The 20,454-nt window shown below is 36.9% G+C and overlaps 1 protein-coding gene across 1 annotated transcript in view; it reads left to right on the top strand.

Moving 5' to 3' along the window:
* Positions 1 to 20,454, top strand: part of Naaladl2 (N-acetylated alpha-linked acidic dipeptidase like 2) — a 1,189,909-nt gene that overhangs the window by 668,667 nt on the left and 500,788 nt on the right. Inside the window, exon 5 of the mRNA XM_026789752.1 lies at positions 4,738 to 4,857. Within this exon, the coding sequence (XP_026645553.1) occupies positions 4,738 to 4,857 (120 nt within the window). The remainder of the gene's footprint in view (positions 1 to 4,737; positions 4,858 to 20,454) is intronic.

The raw sequence follows: 20,454 nt of genomic DNA, 5'->3' as shown, positions 1-20,454 counted from the left end.
AATATATATAATATATTCACATCTATATAATACATTGAACAAACATCTAACACTGAGTCTTATCTTTTCAATGCTGTAAAGATTTTCCTCAACCATTACTAAATATGACAAATATGTTCATTAATATGACCAACAGAGTAGTAGTCTGTTTCTAAGCTCTGTCACTGAATCTCAATTAATTAGTGTATTTCTCACAAATTTGAAATGAAAAGTACAAATTTTCTTATTTTTGCAATACACTCATTAACATTATATGATCATTTATTTAATCAGGTTCTTAAAATCATAGATCAACAGTTATTTATATGGTAATGGCTTTAGTAAACTCAAAAATACATTAAATGCACTTATAATAATATTTTAATAGAAAGAAAATCATAGTGAATGCTCATCTGACAGAAGTGTTTTGACAGGTTTCTTGACAAGTTCATTTGGTAGTATAACATTGCTTTCCTGTTACTTCATTTAATTTAAGTATAAACCTTAGTAATCAACAATGCATGCTGAATAATTGGGGAAACTAATGTTCAATGTGCATTCAACAAAAAGTCTTATAGTAGTAGAAATTGAAACTATGCATGCACACATGCATACACACAAATATACTCACACTTGTGCACATACATACACATACATGCATACACACACACACACCACTGAGGCGGAACAAGGGAGGTAATAAGGATTATGTTGGAGTTAAGCCCCACTAAATCTCTCAGGATTCAGAAGGACTGATATAGCAGAAGAAATCCTGCGGGTAAACAAAATAAATAAGCTCAAGTAAGTCTTTTTATCATGCCTCATTTATTCTTTCTTACTCTCTTTAACACTCTGTTGATGCTTCTTCCCTTTACAATGTTTCTTCTCAATTTTCCTCTTTTGATGTTCCTCACTGTTCTTCATATACCAGACATAGTTAGCAATTCCATAGGTGATTACAAAGGTACCAAGCATGCAGTTCTTAGGGCTAAAAGGATGGATGAAAGATTGACAAGGTAGGTGCCATATGTCTCAGAAAGGGAGTGGCTGTAAAATTCCCTGACAGATACCAGGAGGATTGGGATGGAGCTTGCCATGCCCACCCCCTCATAAGCATCAGAGTGCTTTATCTGCTGGCACCCAGTTGAGAAGGAATTTCTTTCTCTGGGGCTGGTTTAGTAACCCAAAGCAAGGTTTTTTTTATTTTCCCTGAATATTGTAGGGGTAAAGGTACAAACAGTTAATTTCCTAGACTAAGACTTTGTATCAAATAAAAAAAAAAAAGGAAATGCACTTTATTTCTTCTGCTCAGTGCCTCCTGATCAGGGCTCCTTTCTTGTCAATAAGTCCTGTCAATAAGGATAATTGCAGGGGGTCAGGCTTTATGTAGATTTGACAATGAGAACAAAAGTTTGGCTGCCTTTCTCACCAGGGCCCCATGGTGTGGGAAAGGTCATCCAGGTATATGTACAGTTAGAAGTTATACACTGCTGGGATATTTTGGCATGATTCCCATTATGGAAGGGAGAAGAACCATGGCTTCACAAGATTTCTACAGAAAGACAGTGACTATCCAAAAATCAAGAGTTCCCAAAGCTCTGCAAACCGGGTTCTCTACCCGTACTCTTGTGGAGCTGCCTGTATATCTGTCAGCTGTACTTGTGACTGATGGCATTTCCCCTCCTTTTGTTTAATAAATGTAGCATGTGTATATATTTCTGGGCAATGAATAATGTGGTAATTAAAAAGTTTGAGAATGACTTAAAGAATAATAAGTTTGAAATAAATAGTCAATCATAAATATAGATTGTAAGCAAAGAACTAGTTTGGCCATCTTGTAGATGAGTTGTATATGATGTTAGAATATCTCTCATCTACAGTAAGACAGAGGAGTAATATAAAAATTTATATAGTATGATATGATGTGGTTAAGCGTGTCTAAAAGTTGTAGGTTTGAGCTGTTAAAAGAAAGAAATGTTAAGGGCGGGTGGTGGTGTGGCACACACCTTTAATTCCAGCTCTCAGGAGGCAGAAACAGGCAGATCTCTGTGAGTTTGAAGCTAGCCTGGTCTACAAGAACTACTTCCAGAACAGGCTCCAGAGCTACAGAGAAATCTTGTCTTGAAAAACAAAACCAAAAAAAAAAAAAAAGGAATGTTATTTTATCTATTAGTCCTTGAATAATAGACTGCATTTTGATGAAGGATTACTAGATAGGGCTTGCCTGGTTAGTGGAGTGCCTCTGTAGGACTAAGATTGCAGTTAAGTATATTTGATAAGTCAAATTTATAATCAAGACAATAATAAATTATTTTAGCTATGACAGGTTAGTAGCAACTATCACAAAACACACATAGCAAAATTTTCATATTAGAGCAATTGTCAGAAAAACATAAGGAGATTGTCTGATAGCATTTATATTATAGGATCATCTGTATAATCTATACAATTATTAACAAAACATTTTTAAGGGCATTCCAGTCCCTGGGCTATAGAGTTCAGTATGGTTAGAAAAAAAAAAAGTGATATAGAGTGTAAAGTTCTCTCATGGTTGCTTCCTGCTGATATGAAGCAAAGTTGTAGGTCTGGAAGACTTGAACACTAGAAATCCATGGAAGAGCAGGCTGTCTCAGACTCCATGAGGTGCCCAGGAAGCTTTGGAGCAGTCTGTATCAGGAGAACACAATAGGTCCTTCTGCAATGAGATAGGAGAATAGGGCACAGAGCTGAAGCAAGGAGGCTGCCATGGCCAGAGGAAAAACAATTTGTAACACTTTAAATGATGATAAATCTGGTGGAAGAACACGAAGTTAAGGGGTATTGGAGAGGAAACCTTTTCCCCTTAGGTGCACACTTGGAGTGTTTAAGTGCATGGTTTTGGCAGATGAGGAAAAAGGCCTTCCAAACCAGGTAGAGAGAGGAAATTTCTCCTCTCTGCCAAATTGTAGACAAGTAATACTTATCTGGCCTTATTTTTTATCTGTGATAATATTGGTGGATCTAGATTGATCTCTTGAAGCTCATAAGAATATTCCTTAACGGATCTCTGTGAGTTTGAGACCAGCCTGGTCAACAGAGCTAGTTCCACGGCAGGCTCCAAAGCCACAGAGAAACCCTGTCTCGAAAAACCAAAAAAAAAAAAAAAAAAAAAATATATATTCCTTAAGAGGCAAAAATGTTTGCTATCTCGGGTTATTATTATTTGTGGTTTGTATGTAAATCCATGTTCTGGAAGAGGCAAGAAGACTCATTTTTGAATCATAATAGAAGTTTAGAAATGTAAAAATATTTTTTGTTAAAAGCAGAAATATCCCCTTTCTTGTTTAGAAGGCTACATGTATATAAATTAAAGAGATGTCTCCATCAAGAGCAGGAGAATTTTCACATTTTACATTTTTAAAAAAATATCCAAAGGGAATGTAAAATACTGAGCTTGTGGCTAAACAGTGGGAGCTCTTTAACAGAGGCAGACACAGATTATTTGGAAGTCAAAGAAGTAAAAGTTTATATTGGGTAGCAGTGAAATACAATCTATCTCATAGGTAAGTTTTAAATGAGTCTTGATGTGTTAGCAAAGTTTTGAAGATATTGATAAGTGTGATAGCTGAAAGTGATGGATAATATTAATAATCAACTCAATGGAATCTAAAACTCCCTAGTGGCTGGCTGGACCTTTAATCATGCCTGTGGGAAACTATATTGACTATACTAAAAAAAGAGTTGCCGCCTGGGAGTTGCACCATTGCCTGACTTGGATCATAGATTTGTTGTATGAAAAGTGGAATGTAGGAGCAGAATGTGTCCATTGAATTCTGCTTCTTGACTGCATATAATACTTATGAGTTCTTAAAACAGAACCTTTGCTCAGAGGGATTGTCTGGTGAGGATGAAGTGCTTTAGATGGAGTGAAGAGGGCGGAATTTCCCTTCTCCATTTCTCTGTCCACTGCCACTTACTCTTTTTATCATCCTGCCTGTGAAAACTGTAACATGAAAGAATGTATTTTGTGTTACATAAGCATTAGAACCCACAAGAACAATTATTTTAATAACAAAAGTTACAAAAAGCATAGCTGGAAAGAACCATATGGCCTACTATGAATGTCTTTGATGGGTCATGCAGTTCAGAATTTTGCAAAAGGAAAATATCAACAGGAACCAGGACTACCAATAGAGGCTTCATATATTAATAAATATTTAACTTGAGAAAAGGGGGAACTATTTTAAAAGAACAATATAGAGGTCATTAATTATGGCATAAATAATTATTTGAAAGCATAGTTTCAACACCAGAGTGTCATATTTGTGGTGGGGTGACATAACAATTAATCGTCAGTGATAATCTGGTCATGTGAGCAACTCCAACAGTTGTGTACAATTATTCATAGATATTTATATTTGATAATAATAACAAAAATAATGGCTTGTTGAACTCACAAGCTTGAAATTGGTATGATTATCATAATTCTTATTGATCCTAAAAATTTATTCCTTTGATGTTTGTAAAATGACTCATCAAACTTGAATCTAGGAAAACTATGCTGATGGTTTTTACCTCACAGAGGAGGAGGAGGTAGAGAAGTGATGATTAAACTTTATCTTCCTGTTAAGAGACACCAATGTAAGTGATCAATTAGAGAATTAGGGTTGCGACTGGATAGGTTGCCTTTGAAGATTTGTGCCACTATAGCCAACTGCATAACTGATATTATTCTTATTATAAGGTTTTATTTTTCTTTATATTTTCTCATCTTTTCAGGCTGATGTCATTGATGTGAGTTATGGAACTGCAGATGATTTGAAAAGGATTACAAAATTGAAAAATACAACAAATCAAATTGCACTCCTGAAATTAGGAAAATTACCACTACTCTATAAGGTTAGTACAAAAGCTCTTATTTGGTTTAGAGTAAATACATTTTTTTGTGGGTTGTTTGATGTAGGTGCTTTTGAAATTATGGAGAGAGTGAGAGAGTGTGTGTATGTACACGAATGTGTGTGTGTGTGTGTGTGTGTGTGTGTGTGTGTGTGTGAATGTATGAGAGAGAATGATAAGAGGTGTCATTTCCAAATTAGAATAAATTAAGATCTTTATGGAAAAGAAGTTGATGTCTGTATTCTTTAAATGAGGAGATGCGCTAGTTGGGGATGGGTGAGTCTGTGAGCTCCTATTCAAGGAGCATTTCCATTAAAGGGCCACACGTAAAATGTTGACAAAGACAGCTTTGGTTGCTTTACAGTTATTGCCTGTACTCAGGAATCCAATTAAAATGCAATATTCTAAGGAGATGTAGAATTTCCATTTATTTTATTTAAGTTGAAGTTTATTAACATTTATTCACTAAATGAATCTATAATTAAAGCAATTCAAACTAAAGGACTTAGCACAATGTATAGCAGGGTTGGGGCCTATTATTTTGTTTTCTATTTCTGTGTAGAAATAATGGTCATTGTCACTATGTCACGGGAAACCTCTTGTTCTGAATATAAATGGAACTTTTTCTTATCCAGTTTTTAAGGGTTTTGCTAATCCCAAAGACTCCAAAGATATTTCCATAAAACTGTTGGGTGGTTTATTATAAAAGAAGAGGGCAGACATGTGGGCACATTCCTTTAATCTCAGCAATCTCAAGGAAGATTCAAGTTGATATCTCTGAGTTTTAGGCTACTTGATTCATTGCATGACCCCGTGTCAGTCAAGTCTTCAAAGTAAGATCCTATTTAAAAAAAAAAAAAAGGAAAGGAAGAAAGGATAAAAAGGAAAGAAGGAAGAAGAACTCTTTGTACTTACATTTCCTCATCTTTCAAGGATGTACTTATACTTAAATCAGTGTTAGATTATCCATAGCTGTGACATAGTTTTAAAGATAAAAAAATAACAGTGAAGTTATTTTGTGCTGGATAATCTTTTGAAGTGCAATAACTACTTTAAAACAATCATATAAAGTTACAGAAATAAGGTTCAATCAATGTATTCTAATTAGAGAAAAAAGATAATAAATACAGTCGTGGTCAAAAAATAATAAAATATTAGCAGTGGTACATACATGAAATCCAATACTAAAATGTTTCCACATTTCTAGAGGTAAACTAAAAGGGTACTTTTTTTTTTTTAAAATGGAAGAGGGAACCAAAGTAACAGAGTTGGTATGTGTGACTCTAATGTATTCATTGTACCAACTATGAAGGGGGGACTTAGGTTAGCTTTAGTAATTGACATCTCCATCTGGACACTGACCTGAATCTACACATTATAGATGTTTGTGTATTTCATAAGATAAATGCCTTTAAACTTCAAATTAAGAGTCTGGAGCTGTGGCTCAGCTGGTGAAGAGCACTTGCTGTTCTTGCTGAGGATCAGTGATGCACCTCCCTGTCAGGTATATGGTAGTTTGTATGGTTTACCTGTGGGTAAATCCCTCTTAATCCTCAAGCCAACCAATCCTCCAGAACATAGCTGCACCTGTTTCTTTTTTTAAATCTGAAGTTTAGAGTATGAACTAACAACCTATTTAGGATGGAATAGTTTTTTGTCCAGGATTAGCTTTGATTAATCTTCAAGGAGTCGGAATGCTCTCAGTGACAGTATGTGAATTTAGACCTTCATAAATTCTGAACTTGCTAAAATGCACTCCTCTATGGTACTTTTTTTTTTTTAACAAAAATACTGTAAAGCATTTTATTTCTTATGGACATTTTCACTAAATAGAGTAATAAATACATAAATACTGTGTTCTCTATAACTTGTAAAATTAAATAAATTACAATAGACATAGTTTACACGAGTTCCTAACACAATAAACCTCACAAGGAGGAGAAAATCCTATACGGAGTAAATTATAAGAGAACATCTAATTTAATTAAATATGTCATTTCAGGTTAGTAAAACTACACTTAAAATTTACAAATCCCATTGCTGTTCTTACAAATGGAATAGTGTAGGTCATGTTTCTATCAGTGTCATAGAGTGAGGTATTAAAAGGTTTTTATTTTCATCATATCCATTTTAAGCTTAAAATGACAATTTTAAAGATTTAAGTATCCTAATGACTTTTCAGATTCCTAAAAATGAACTAATTTTATCTATCTGATGAAACATGTTATACAATAAGAAAAATGAAAAGCATATGACACTTAATTCTGTACCTCAAAGCCAGTACATTGCTGAATGGTTCTTGATCAGTATGTGTTGTATGAAAGACTTTCATTGGGAGATACAACACACATGTCAACTCACCCCAAAACCTTGGGAGATACAGCACACATGTAGAGTCACCCCTAAAGAAAGCTACAACCAACAGCCCAAAATCATAACTGGAGCCAAGTCTAACTTGGCAAATAAATGAAACTGTTGTAGCGGATGCATAGACTGCTTGGCAGATCACAGATCTCCTTGGTCTACAATTTTGTACTTCTCCTAACACCCCTGGGGGAAAGTCTGAGGAATCCTGCAGGTTCAGCATTCTTAGACATATGAAGAGTTTTATGTCAGTCTGAATCTCATGAGCCTCTCGTCTCACTCCTGACAGAAAGGTTCTACTCACATGAAACTGAACGCTTTGTAGCTCACTGAAACTTAGGCCTAGAGATAGTGTGTAAAGGGATAAGCAATATACAATTTTTATGTGTTTATTATATTTGTAGAATGTGTTCTATGCTAATGAACACATGTGTTTCAGCAAAACTTCATGTTACTTGAAATTTAAACTGACTCATGCTCAGAATAATTAAATTTAAAACAATTAACTAATGTTCTATTAAAACATAAACATAGAAGATAAATGGTGAGAATTGCCTACAAATCACCAGCATTTTGCTGTTCTGGTTAATCTCTCTACAAACCTCTTATTCTCTCCCTCCATCGACTCTTCCTCTTCACTTCTGATACTTTTCCTAGATTCATGATGTTTGGCTTTGTTTTCAATCATAACCATCTGTTTGGCTACTTTATTTGGAATATTCATTGAAGCCTGGTAAGGCATCAATGCGCCCACCCCTGAAAGAAATGGCTCCTTTCCCCAAATTCAGCAAGCAGCAGTGATGAGTCAGACTCTCTGGGTCTTTCATTCACCTATTCCTGACTGTGGAACCATTCTTGTACAGTGTAGTCATCTTTCCATATGGAGAATCCCTGATTCCTATGGCCATGCATTGCTGAGAAGATGGCATTTCACAGTCATTTCCTGTATTTTCTAGCTCTCTCCTCTTTCTGTCTCCTGTCTCCTTAGCCTTAGAGGAGAATGTCTTATAAGTACTGTCTAGGTATAAGAGCATATTTACAAGGTGACTTGATGCTATGCCAATTTAACTAAATAACGGAATTAAGTCCCCTAGAGCCTTCCTCCCCAGGAGCTTTAGACTGCATTTACTGTTCTGGGCATGGAGTCCCTCCTGTGTAGTGAGACTGAAATCAATTGGCTATTTTCACAATTTCTTGCCACTATTACACAGGCATCTACAACCTTCCCAACAAATTAGTAATGTTGGTGGAATTTACAACTGGTTGAAACCATTGATCACATTTGTCTCCCATCAACAGTCCTAGCTAGCACCTTTTGTCATTGTGAAAGACTGCAAGCAGACAAGAGGTTGCTAGATAAATTCTGGCTTGATTTTTCTATTTCATGAACCCAATGTGTGTGGTGCCTTCAGCAATAAGGATCTTATTTAGTTCCGGAGAATAACCAAGAACAATGGCAACAACCCATATTGTTTTGGTCTCTCTGGTCAAAGAAGTCAGTGTTTGGTTCTAAAACTTTCCTAAGTGGAAGTTTTAAGCAGTGAGCACTGGTAAGCTTTGTATGCATTGTGTCAGTGAGGCTGACTTATTCTGTAAGGAAACACATTTTCCCATTGAAACTTTCAAAATATCATCTCTTTCCCTGTTACAGGGAGCCTAGATTGGTTGGATGGCAACTTGAGGATATTTTTTGGATAAAAAACTTATTTAAATGGTGTCACCAGTGAGTCTATGGTGAGTCTTCATTTGAAGGCAAACTTTCTTCTGTTTTACTTTATAGCGATCTTTACTGGTATTTAATGAAGGAAAATAAAGGGCAAACATCATCTTGCTACATAGAAAAAAAGTACTTTGTTGACTGCAAAGTCTGATGGGCACCTCACACTGCATTCCCAGAAGTAATTACAAGAGACCAGTGCCTCCAAAATTGGTAATTATAAGATTTCAGAATGATTTCATTTGTTATAGAAAATGTGGCCAACAGTAAACACAAAACAAGAACACAATAGTCTTACTCATGAAAAGATAAGTAAGCTGCATTTTACCTGAATTTTTCCCTTATCCACTAACTTAACCTAATTTTCTAAATTATGTAGACCAATATACAAACTATATCTACAAAATGTATTTTGACTGAAATATCACTTCAATCAACAACTTATAAAATATGTTGAACTGTGTCATTCTACCACATAGAACAAGCCTCTAGAAAGTGAATTTAGATGGGGAGCAAGATGGTCCTGTGGGAAAGGAGCTAGCAGCCAAGAATAATTACCCGAGTCTGCTTCCCAGAGCTCACATGCTGGGAGAGGAGAATCAACTCCCACTGCTATCCTCTGGCCTCCACGTGTGCACCATTTCATGCACATGCCTCAGAAATACATACACAAACATACACACAAGGAAATGTAAATTAAAAACAATTAAAGTGACATGATTGTCCATGGACTCTGCCCTGGACGTGGAAGAGGAGATGGGAAACTTTCCGGGGCCTGGAAGACTGAGCGGGAGAAGTGGTTTATATGCTGGTCTGTTTTCTCTGCCCCAGGCTTGAAAGAGAAAACAGGCCAGGTTCCACAAGACCTCAGGTAGACAGGCTTTATTAGGGGGAGAAAATTTATAGAGGGAGAAGAGAGAAAGAGAGAGAGGGAGGGAAATACAGAGGAAGGGAGAAAAGGACAGAGGGACGAAGAGACAGAGACAAAGGATGGTTTATATCTGCCTCTGATCCAAAGGCAATGAGGAATGGACCGAGGGAAGCGGCCTTCTTGACATCTGAGCCCCCAAGGTGATAGGCTTGAGCTGCTACCAAGGTCTAAGTCTGTGCCCATTGTCTATGGCTCCTGTTACCACGGGAGGCCTGCACAGGTTGGACCTGCCCCTCACTTGCCCCTCACAATGTAAGGGAGAACTTGTCCTACCCACCACCAGCTGCAGCACTGCGGAGAGAAGACCCCCACCTTGCCTGGGCATCATGATAGAGGTAACTGTTGGCGAGAGTGCTCTTGAGTTGGTCCTGAGCGCAAGAGAGTGGTAGAGCTGGTCCTAGTAAAAGACCATAGTAAAAGCAAGAGGGAAATTCCATCTTCCTGCCCCTCACCCACTTTGGCAGGTAGGAAAACTGACCTGGAGGTCATGAGAACCATTGAGCAGGCCCAGCATCCCAGCAGCGGCAGCACTAGGGAAAGCAGACCTTGAAACTCACCTGGGCAGCAAAGTAGTGCTGAGCCTACTGGCCCGTGAGTAAGCCCAAAGGGCATGAGCATGAGAGAGCTAGTTCTAGTACTGGTCTTCCATGCCATGTGGGATCGTGGTCAGGAAAGAGATGCTACCCCTCACTCCTTGTTGTCTGCGGTAAATGAGAGAGCTGGCCGCTGGAGTGTGAGAATGGGAGCTGGTTCTGCCCCACACCAGCTACAGCACAGAAAAGAGCAGCCCCTGCCACCGCACCTGAGCGGCATGACAGGGCTGATCCTGCTGGCAAAGGTGTAGTTCCTCAGAGTGGGAAATCTGGCCTTGCACCCGTCGTCTGCCATAAGTGGTGAGAGAGAGGGAAAGATGCCTTCCTGCTTGCCCATTGGCATCTGCAGCAGCTGAGAGGGCTGATCCTATCCCTCACCAGTTCTAGCCTTTGGGAGAGTGGACCCTGAACCTTGCCAGGGTAACACAGTAGAACTGAACCAGTACAAAGGAGTGCAGGTGAGCTGCTCCAGAGAACATCGCATGAGAGATCGGGACTTGCCCTGCATCTTGCCTGTGGTGGTATGCAATGGAGAGAAGCCTCCCCAACTCCTCAGGGCTTGTGGCAAGAGAAAGAACTCTCCCTGAGGTCACAAGAGCAGGAGAGCTGGCCGTTTCTCTCACTAGTTGCTGCACTCTGCAGAGTTGTCCCAACACTACGCCTGAACAGCGCTGTATAGCTGCCCTGGTCACTCGTGCAAGCCTGTTCAAGGACATGTGAGGAGGAGAACCAGTCCACCTCTTGCTGCTTACTACATGGCAGTGCTGGGGGAGCTCACGCTGGTGATGAGGACAAGGGAGAGCTGTATAGCTGACCATCTCAGCAACCATCCAGACCCAGAACCAGGTCTAGGCTTTTGCCTATGATCTGCTGGAGCATGGAAAGCGGCCGGTCCTGCTGATCAAAAGCTGCAGGATCTCCATGACACAGAACAACAACAGAATATTCAAGGGGAGCTCTGAGAGCTCTGTATTGAAGGTGTAGCAGAAACCAGAGGTCTCAAAGCAGACCGATGACTCATTACAAGTGACGCTTACGAGTAATAATATATTGACTAAAGGGTATACTGTGAGATTCACTGTGTCACACTATAGTTTCCAGGATAAGGTTTCTTTTTCTTTTCTATTTTTTATTTTACTTTCTTTTCATCCTTGGGTATAGGTCACAAGGGTAAAGGGTGGATGGGAAGGGGCAAGGGGATGAGCACGATCAGAACGCAGGATTTGAAATCCATAAAGAATCTATAGAAAAGTTGAATTGGAAAAATATAAAAAAACAACTAAAGTAAGTGAATTTAGAACAAATATAAATATATTTGAATATTTCAAATTACTTTCCAAATATTTAAGTATTTATTGTGGCTTGGAACTAGAGGCGAGCGTGGCTGCAAAGCTTCCTGTTTCATCTAAAATTAACTGCATAATTTAGAGGGCACGTCTATGTTATGTTTAGCTAATCACATAGGTATTAACTTACTTACATCTTTAATTTATTTTATTTTCATTAGATATTGAACTATTTGAAAACTATCAAATCAAAACCAGTAACATTATGAGTTAGTATTGATTTTGTTTTGATACCTCTTGTTGTGAGATCCTGGGCCCAATTATCTCCATGTATTCATACTCACTTTGGGGCATGAAGGGACTGAGAATTTTATTTCTCCCAGTTAAATTTTGGTATACATATTTTTTTTTTTTTTTTTTGGTTTTTCGAGACAGGGTTTCTCTGTAGTTTTGGAGCCTGTCCTGGCACTAGCTCTTGTAGACGAGGCTGGTCTCAAATTCACAAAGATCCGCCTGCCTTTGCCTCCCAAGTGCTGGGATTAAAGGTGTGCGCCACCACCGCCCGTCTTTGTTATATACATTTTTGAAAAAATGAAAAAAAGGAAGAAGGCAAAGAATCAGAAGGAAGTGAAAAGGGGGATAGAGAAGAAATGGAGGGAAAATAGAAGGAGGAAGGAGAAAGGGAGAGACAAAATGAAATAGTGAGGGAGGAGGGAAAGAAAAGAGGAAGGAGAGGAAACAGACATTCTTTTCTAGTTTAATCCCCAAACCATCACCGTTTCACAAAAATTCTAAAACATTTAAAAAATAGCCTAAATATTTAGAATCATTACAATAGAGAACACATTATGAAAATATTTTCACATTTTAGATTCCCCATTTCTTCCCATATCTGGTTGGCAAAGTTTTAAAATGCTTCAGGGCATACCAATTTTTAAAATGGGGTACAGATCTAAACAGAGAAGCACAAATAACTGTGAAAAACTTAAGGAAATGTTTAATATCCTTTGCCATCAAGGAAATGCAAAATAAAAACTACTTGGATTGTCCATCTTACACCTGTTAGAATGTCTAAGATCAACAAAACAAGTGACAGCTTGTGCTTGTGAGAATGTTGAGCAAGGGAAACATTCATGCACTGCTGGGAGTGTGAGCTTGAATAGTGCAAGCCACTGGGTAATCAGTGTGGTGGCTCCTCAGGAAGCTGGGACTCATTCTACCTCAACATCCACCTATATTATTCTTGGACGTGTAGCCAAAGAATACTTTATCCTACCCCAGAGACACTCACTTAATCATGGCCATTGCTGCTCTAATTATAATAGCCATAAATGGGAAACAACCTAGTTGTCTCTCAGTGGAAGGACAAATAAAGAAAATGTGGTACATTTGCACAGTGTAGTATTATTCAGCCATTAAAAAATGCCCATCATGAAATTTGTGGGGAAAGTGATGGAACTAGAAAAATTATTGAGTGAGGTATTCCAAATAAAGAGAGATAAATATTATATATAAATATTATATATATATATTTATTTATTTATTGAATATTAACAATGATAGCCAAGCTACAGTCCATAGAACCACAGATATTAGCTATAGAGTAAGGGACTAGTAATAACAGATCTCATTAGAAAAGGAAAATAAAATAGATCATTATGAATGATTTAGGATTACAATTGGAGAATCAAGGAGGTTTTGGGAATGTTTATGTTTTAGAGTCATCTAAAAACAGGGTGAACTGGAGAAATAGTATGGAAACATAATACAATAGAAACATCCTAAAATATACACATATGTGAAGGTGTCCTAATGAAATCGCCAAGTAATGGGAAAGGCAGAGTCCAAGCTGGCCATCCTTGTCACTAAAAGAAGCTTTCAGAAATGATATTTGGTTACATCTAATTGGTTGTTGTCCAGAAGGGACCCCACAAGAATCCCCATACACCCTAGGTTGTTGTCAAGACTATAGCTTGCTCTCCACAAACTGACAGCAAAGTCTCATTGTTGAAAACAACATCTATACGACTTGTTGAACATGTAGATGTCAAGCTGGTGTCTACATAGAGCTTTCAACCCTATGTTCCAGCATCTTTGATGCAGGAAGGAACTCTGCATGCTATCAAAAATGAAACATAAAGATACCACATTTTCCTTATCCATTCTTTGGTTGAGGGGCAATTAGGCTGATTCCAGGTTCTGGCTATGAAACACACAATGCTGCTATGAACATAGTTGAACACATGTCCTTGTGGCAATATTGAGCATCCATTGGATATATACCTAAAAGTGGAATTACTGGGTCTTGAGGAAGGTTGTTTCCTAATTTTCTGAGAAATCACCACACTGACATCCAAAAGGGCTGTACTAACTTGCATCCCCACCAGCAATGCAGGAGTGTTCCCTTTTCCCCACAACCTCTCCAGCATAAATTGTCATCAGTGTTTTTGATCTTGGCCATTCTTACAGATATAAGATGAAATTTCAGAGTTGTTTTGATTTGCATTTCTCTGATGACTAAGGATGTTGAACATTTCCTTAAGTGTCTTTCAGCCATTTTATATTCCTCTGCTGAGAGTTCTCTGTTTAGGTATGTACTCCATTTTTTTTATTGGATTATGTGTCCTTTACACAAAGGAGTATTACACAGAAGAAAAAATAACAACATCTTGAATTTTGAAGGAAAATGGATGGAGCTAGAAAACATTATTTTGAGTGACACAGAAAAACAGTTATCACATATACTCACTCATAGGTGGCTTTTAAACATAAAGCAAAGAAAACCAAACTACAAACCACAATCCCAAAGAACTTAGACAACAATGAGGACACTAAGAGAGACTTACATAGATCTAATCTACATGGGAAGTAGAAAAAGACAAGATCTTTAAGTATTTTGGGGTCCTTGGGGGAGGGTTGAAGTGGGGAGGAGAGAGGCAGGGAGGAAAGCAGAGAAAAATGTAGAGCTCAATAAAAATCAATCAAAGAAAAAAAGTGAAACATAAACACCCAGCCAGCTATAAACCCTACATGTATAGTATTATACTATCTGCAAGATATGCTAGGGTATTTTTGGCAATAAAAGTTATGGGAATAACCAACCAAAAACTGACTGACTTAAGGCTAACTCCACAAATGGACCCCATTCCAGGATGACCAATAATCTAAGACGAGACAGCCTATGAACCTAAGGCAATAATAAATAACACTGATCCAAAAAAGAAAAGAAAACAGAGAAAGAAAAGAAAAAATAGTAATAAAGAACCTTTAATGATGTTCTGCTATACTATTATCACAGAAGCTTCCTTCTGCAGCAAATGGGAACAAATATAGAGATCCAGAGTCAGACATTACACAAAGCGGGAGAGACCTTAGAACACTTGGTACTCAATAATATGTCTCCGTCAAATCCCTTGCCTCAGAAATCAGGGAACCCTGAAGAAGAGGAGGCAGAAAGAATTTAAGAGCCAGATGTGATGAAGGAAACCAAGAAAAACGACCCCTAAATCAACATGAGCAAATATGTATGAACTCACAGAGACTGAGGTAGCATGCCCAGGGCCTGCTTTGGTTTCTATCAGTGCCTCTGTGTTTATAGCATGACTTCCAGGTTAGTGTGCTTATGGAAATCCTGGGTGAAAGAATGAGTGGGTCTCTGATTCTTGGGCCTTCTCTTGAGCTCTTTCTTTCTGTGGGATTTTTTTTTTTGCCATACTTTTTGCTTTATCTTATTATATTTTATTTTGTTATAGTTTTAAAAATTGACTAAACCAATGAATTCAATGAGTGAATGAATGAATGGATACCTAGCTACTAGGGTAAAAGCTAACAACTGAACTGTTATAAGTTCAGAGCTAGTTTTTTCAGTGGAGTGACACTGGCTTATATCAACCACTCCAGGGCATGTCTTAGGTTGAGGAATAGCTGACTAAGAAATGAAAATGATATTTAAATTCAATAATTGTTTTAAATGATAAAAATGTAACAAAAGTAAGAGCTACATGATGTATTCCATCTAAATTTTAGTGCAGTTGCGTTTTTTACAAGTTACTATTTAATGAGTTATACAAACTATTAATACAACATAAAACAATCTCCTTGAGCTTTGAAACAATCTCTACTTAATAAAATACTGTTTTAATTAGTGATTGTTAACATACAACTGAATTTATTGAAGGCATACATTTTCATTAACTATTATATAACTAAAATATACATACACTCTGTTTATATAAAAGCCATACAGAAAGTTATATAGCCTGTGTATATTATAGCTAAGAATGCAACCTTTTTTGTTTGAATAATAAATATTTTAAAACAATTTTATTGGGGCTAAAAATTTGCATTTCATTTGCTACATTTTCATTATTTATTGCCTCCACATAAATATTATTTTAATGTATTTTCTTTTACATTGCATTTTAGATTATACCTAGTAACCTTATTGAATATGTAAATTTCTTTTTCATTTACTTAACCTAATAATTATTTTGAAATTATGATCATCTGACTAAACTTTAGAACACAAGAACACTAATGGTTCTGATTATTATTAGAATAATTCCACATTTTAAATAATTTAGCACTTGAAAAATCAAAGAATTAAGTAGTTTCTTTAATCTACAAAACTTGGTTAGATAAATTTAGACTGACATTCATAATTAAAGAAATGATATTAGCAGACCTTTAAGAGAAGATGTCAGATCTTCCATTTCCAGTTATGATTCTTGTTCTCCACTAATTTGCTAGACTTCTACAGTTATGTAAGCTATCGACATACCGTTCAGCCTAGAACTTAAATATGTAGGCCTATAATTCTAGAAATGAAATGTGTACTCATATGACATTTGTAATTCTCAGGGATTGATTTTATGAACTGTAGGATAGACTTTCTCATACAAAATCTGTAATTGCATGAAGTTTAATAGAGAAGTCTTCCAGACTGACATACCACACTTAATCCAAAAAACTGTCTCGGCATATGTCTGCCCCAGTAATAACAGATCTCTAGTCTCTAGTGAATTAGTAGCAGAAATATCTGATGGTATGGTAGTATGGATACTAAAATGTCTGTCACATAATTGAAAAAGTTGCTTCTCTTCTGTTATAAATATAACATTTTTTGTTTGTTTTTCGAGACAAGGGTTTTTTTTTTTTTTTTTTTTTTTTTTTTTTTTTTTTTTTGTGTGTGTAGCCCTGGCTTTCAGAGAATTAACTCTGTAGACCATGAAGGCCTCAACCACACAGAGCTCTGCCTGCCTCTGCCTTCAAGTGCTGGGTTTAAAGACATATGCCACTATGTCACATGGCATAAATAGGCCAATTAAATAGCCAGATTTGACTTATATTTTTGATGCTACCAAACTTCAGACTCAGAGTTATATTCTATCCAAACTCAAAATTTTCTTACATATAGAATTTGTTAAAAATTACACTGTTTTACCAATTAAAATAGAGTTAACCTTTTCAAAGTCCAACAAGAATTATTATACAACTGCATATGTTTTATTACTGGGAAGCAGCCCATCAGATATGTAATGCAATGTTTTACATGGAATGGCAAATTCTGTGGGTCAAATGAGCCCTCATTAACTTTTTGTGATGTTTGTAGGCAAAGTTATTCTGTATGCTTTAGTGTAAGGATTTATTGTTTTCAGCATTCCTGGATGGATGGCTATCAGTTATTAAACAACCCAAAGATGTAACTACAAGGAAAACTGGATTTTGGCAGAATGTAATCATGCTTTCAGAACATTGAAAAAGAATCAAGTGTCTCAAGATTTCAAAGTATTTTTTATAATATTTAGCATTATTTATTATTCTCATTCTTTGGTAGAAAACCACTTTAGAGTTAAAATCAAAGAGTTTGTGAAGCACTTTAAAAAGGAAATTTTAATGGAAACAAACTGAAATTTGAATATGCACGTTTTAATTTGAATGTCAATTAACTAAAAGACATTGTTATTTATTTTAAAACATTCCTAATGTCTTACTAAATATGTATGTGTATATTTATTTCGTCTGGTTTCATGCTTTCTAAGCTTTAATTGATGATAAAAACAGGATAATACAATCTATTTGTACTTTTATTTTTTAATTTTTGAGGTTTTAAGATTTTTCTTTTAAACTTGGCAGACTTTCTCTATTTTCCTCCCTCTATTCCTTCCAGTACCTCCTCTGCCTCCCCTCCCATTTGGATTCACTTCCTTTTTGTCTCTTATTAGCAAGCAAATAAGGTTCTAAGGAAGAATGATAACTAATAAAAATATAACAAAATTATTATATCCAGGTTGGCCAAGAGAAACAATTAGAAGGGAAACAACCCAACAGAAGGCCCAAGATGCAGAGAACACTTGTTTACACAAGTAGGAATTCCACAAAAGCACTAAATGGTAGCCATATGTATATGCAGAGGACCTGATGGTCCTTAAGGCACTATGAAAACTGCCTCAATCTCGAGTTTGCATGAGCTTAATAATGTTGACGCAGAAGGCCTTGCTTTCTTGGTGTCCTCTATCTCCTCTGGCTCTTACACTCTTTCTACCTCCTCTTCTGTGGAGTTCCCTGAAACTTGAAGGGGGGTATTTGATGGAGACATATCAAGTGCTGAGTCTTCCAAGATCTGTCACTGTGTATATTATCTGGCTGTGAGTCTCTGTGTTTGTTTCCATCCTCTGCAGGAGGAGATGGCTGAGCACGACACTGACCTATGCGGGATGTCATTAGGGATCATTTGATTGCTACTTTTTAATTTTTAGAATAGTAATATATTTGCTTTATCTTTTAGTAAAAGATTGAGACTATTAATGATAATGATTGATGTTGATCATGGCTTTTCATGATCATGTTGAGAAATACTTGCTACTTCAGGTTTTTCTTTTATTGAAAGATATTTTTATGTATTTTTTTTGTAATTATGGTTTTCCTTCCACGAACCTGCCCTCTTAGACAAATCCACACTTTTGTTTCTTTTTTCCTTAGGGGAGAAATAAACAAATGGAAAGGGGGAGGGTATAGATGAGCGAGGGAAGAAATATAGGGAAAAGCAGTTAAAACTAAGGGCTTTTTGAGTGGTTGTGTAGAACTCTTGTATAAGGAGAAGCTTCCTAAACTATATACCTATCTGAGCAGGAATAAATGGAATACACAGGGAGATGGATTCCCAGCTGAACATCTCTCATCACAAAATCAAGTCTCCAGTTTTGGGAATGAGTTACATTTAAAGGAACTGTTGGCCAAAAGAATATCATGGCAACTCCCAAACAAACGAGGCTGTTGCCAAGTCTATCAGTTGCTCTCACAAACTGAGAGTAAGGCCCTATTGCTGAAGACAACACCTACACAACTTACTAAATATACAGAAGAAGTTCAGTTGGTGCCTACCTAGAGCTTTTAACCCTACTGACTAGCTTTCATGGTACTAGAAAATTACTCTTAATATTACCAAAGGAGAAAGGTAAATTGCAACCCAGATTCAGAGATATTTTTAAGGGTTACTACTTTTGAAAATTGAAAAGTTCCTGTGTATAGTTTCAGCTTTTTCTAGACACATCATTCCCTATTTTCTCAAATCCCTACATAGGGGTGGTGACTGTTGATCAAGAAAGAACTCTCCAGAGTCTGAATGAATGACTGCACTAACACTATTCAATCCATTATGGGACAGCAAATCCTGCCTTGCAAACCCAGCACACTCAGGTCCTTATAGTTTTGAATTTACCTGTGTTCAAGAACATTTAGATGACTTTTCTGGGACCTTTGTAGTACTCTGATCTCAATCATCATTCTTCACAACTGAACAAATAAGTTTTCAAGCTCTTTTCAAATGCTTCAGGAGGAGAAGGCTAGGAAATGAGAGAGAACTGTGAAAACTGTGGAGCTGGTGGAGAGGAACAAAGAGTGTGTGGGTGCTCATCTGTGGTACCTGTGCATCTGTTCAATTCTTCACAACTAAATTCTCTAGCTGCAGCAACTGAAGGGAAAATAAAAAACAGGATTCTCAACAGGTGCCTGGAAATGGACCCAGCTCTCAACCCCAATTGATCTGGTCCTACTTCAGTTCAGCTGGTCCTTCTTGCATGGGAGCTGATGGAGTGCTTTCAAGAAAAGCTCTGCATTTGGACACAGCTTCTGATTTGTGTGGAGAGTCTTTCAGTCATCTTTGCTCTTACTCAATCAGGCATGCTAATCAAAGGATTGCACTTTCTAATTTAGCTCTTCAAATTTCAACTTGGCTAATGGATAAAAGAGCATCACTTGATATTCTGCCTGAAAAGTATGGTAAAAAAAAATCAACGAACTGATTGGATGTAGTCATTTCAGCTTTAATTACTTTTTATACAAACTGACTTTTTTTTTTTAATCAGATTAGTGGTATGCAGGCAGGGATAGCCTAGGGCCCCTAAACAAAAGATGCATGCAGTGATTTGGTTTTGAATCTGCTCTCTACTAAAGTGCCTGCATAAGCATGGGACCTTTGAACTTCTGAGTTCTGAGTTTATTAGGCAATAGCTCTCACTAAGTTCTTCACCAAGTGTTTTTACTAAATATTAGCCTGGATAAAAATAATCTACATGAAAATACTTATGAAGCTTTCATTATAATCATGTTATGTTGCATGCTCATGTATTGGACAAGCAAAGGTGAGTTGATCGAGTGTGGGAATCGTTTGACGAATGCCTATAGAATGTTGGCTGTGCTTGTTCGGTT

This window comes from Microtus ochrogaster, chromosome 1 (assembly GCF_000317375.1).
Source record: "Microtus ochrogaster isolate Prairie Vole_2 chromosome 1, MicOch1.0, whole genome shotgun sequence".
Lineage (NCBI taxonomy): Eukaryota > Metazoa > Chordata > Mammalia > Rodentia > Cricetidae > Microtus > Microtus ochrogaster.
This window is presented reverse-complemented; position numbering and strand designations above follow the sequence as displayed.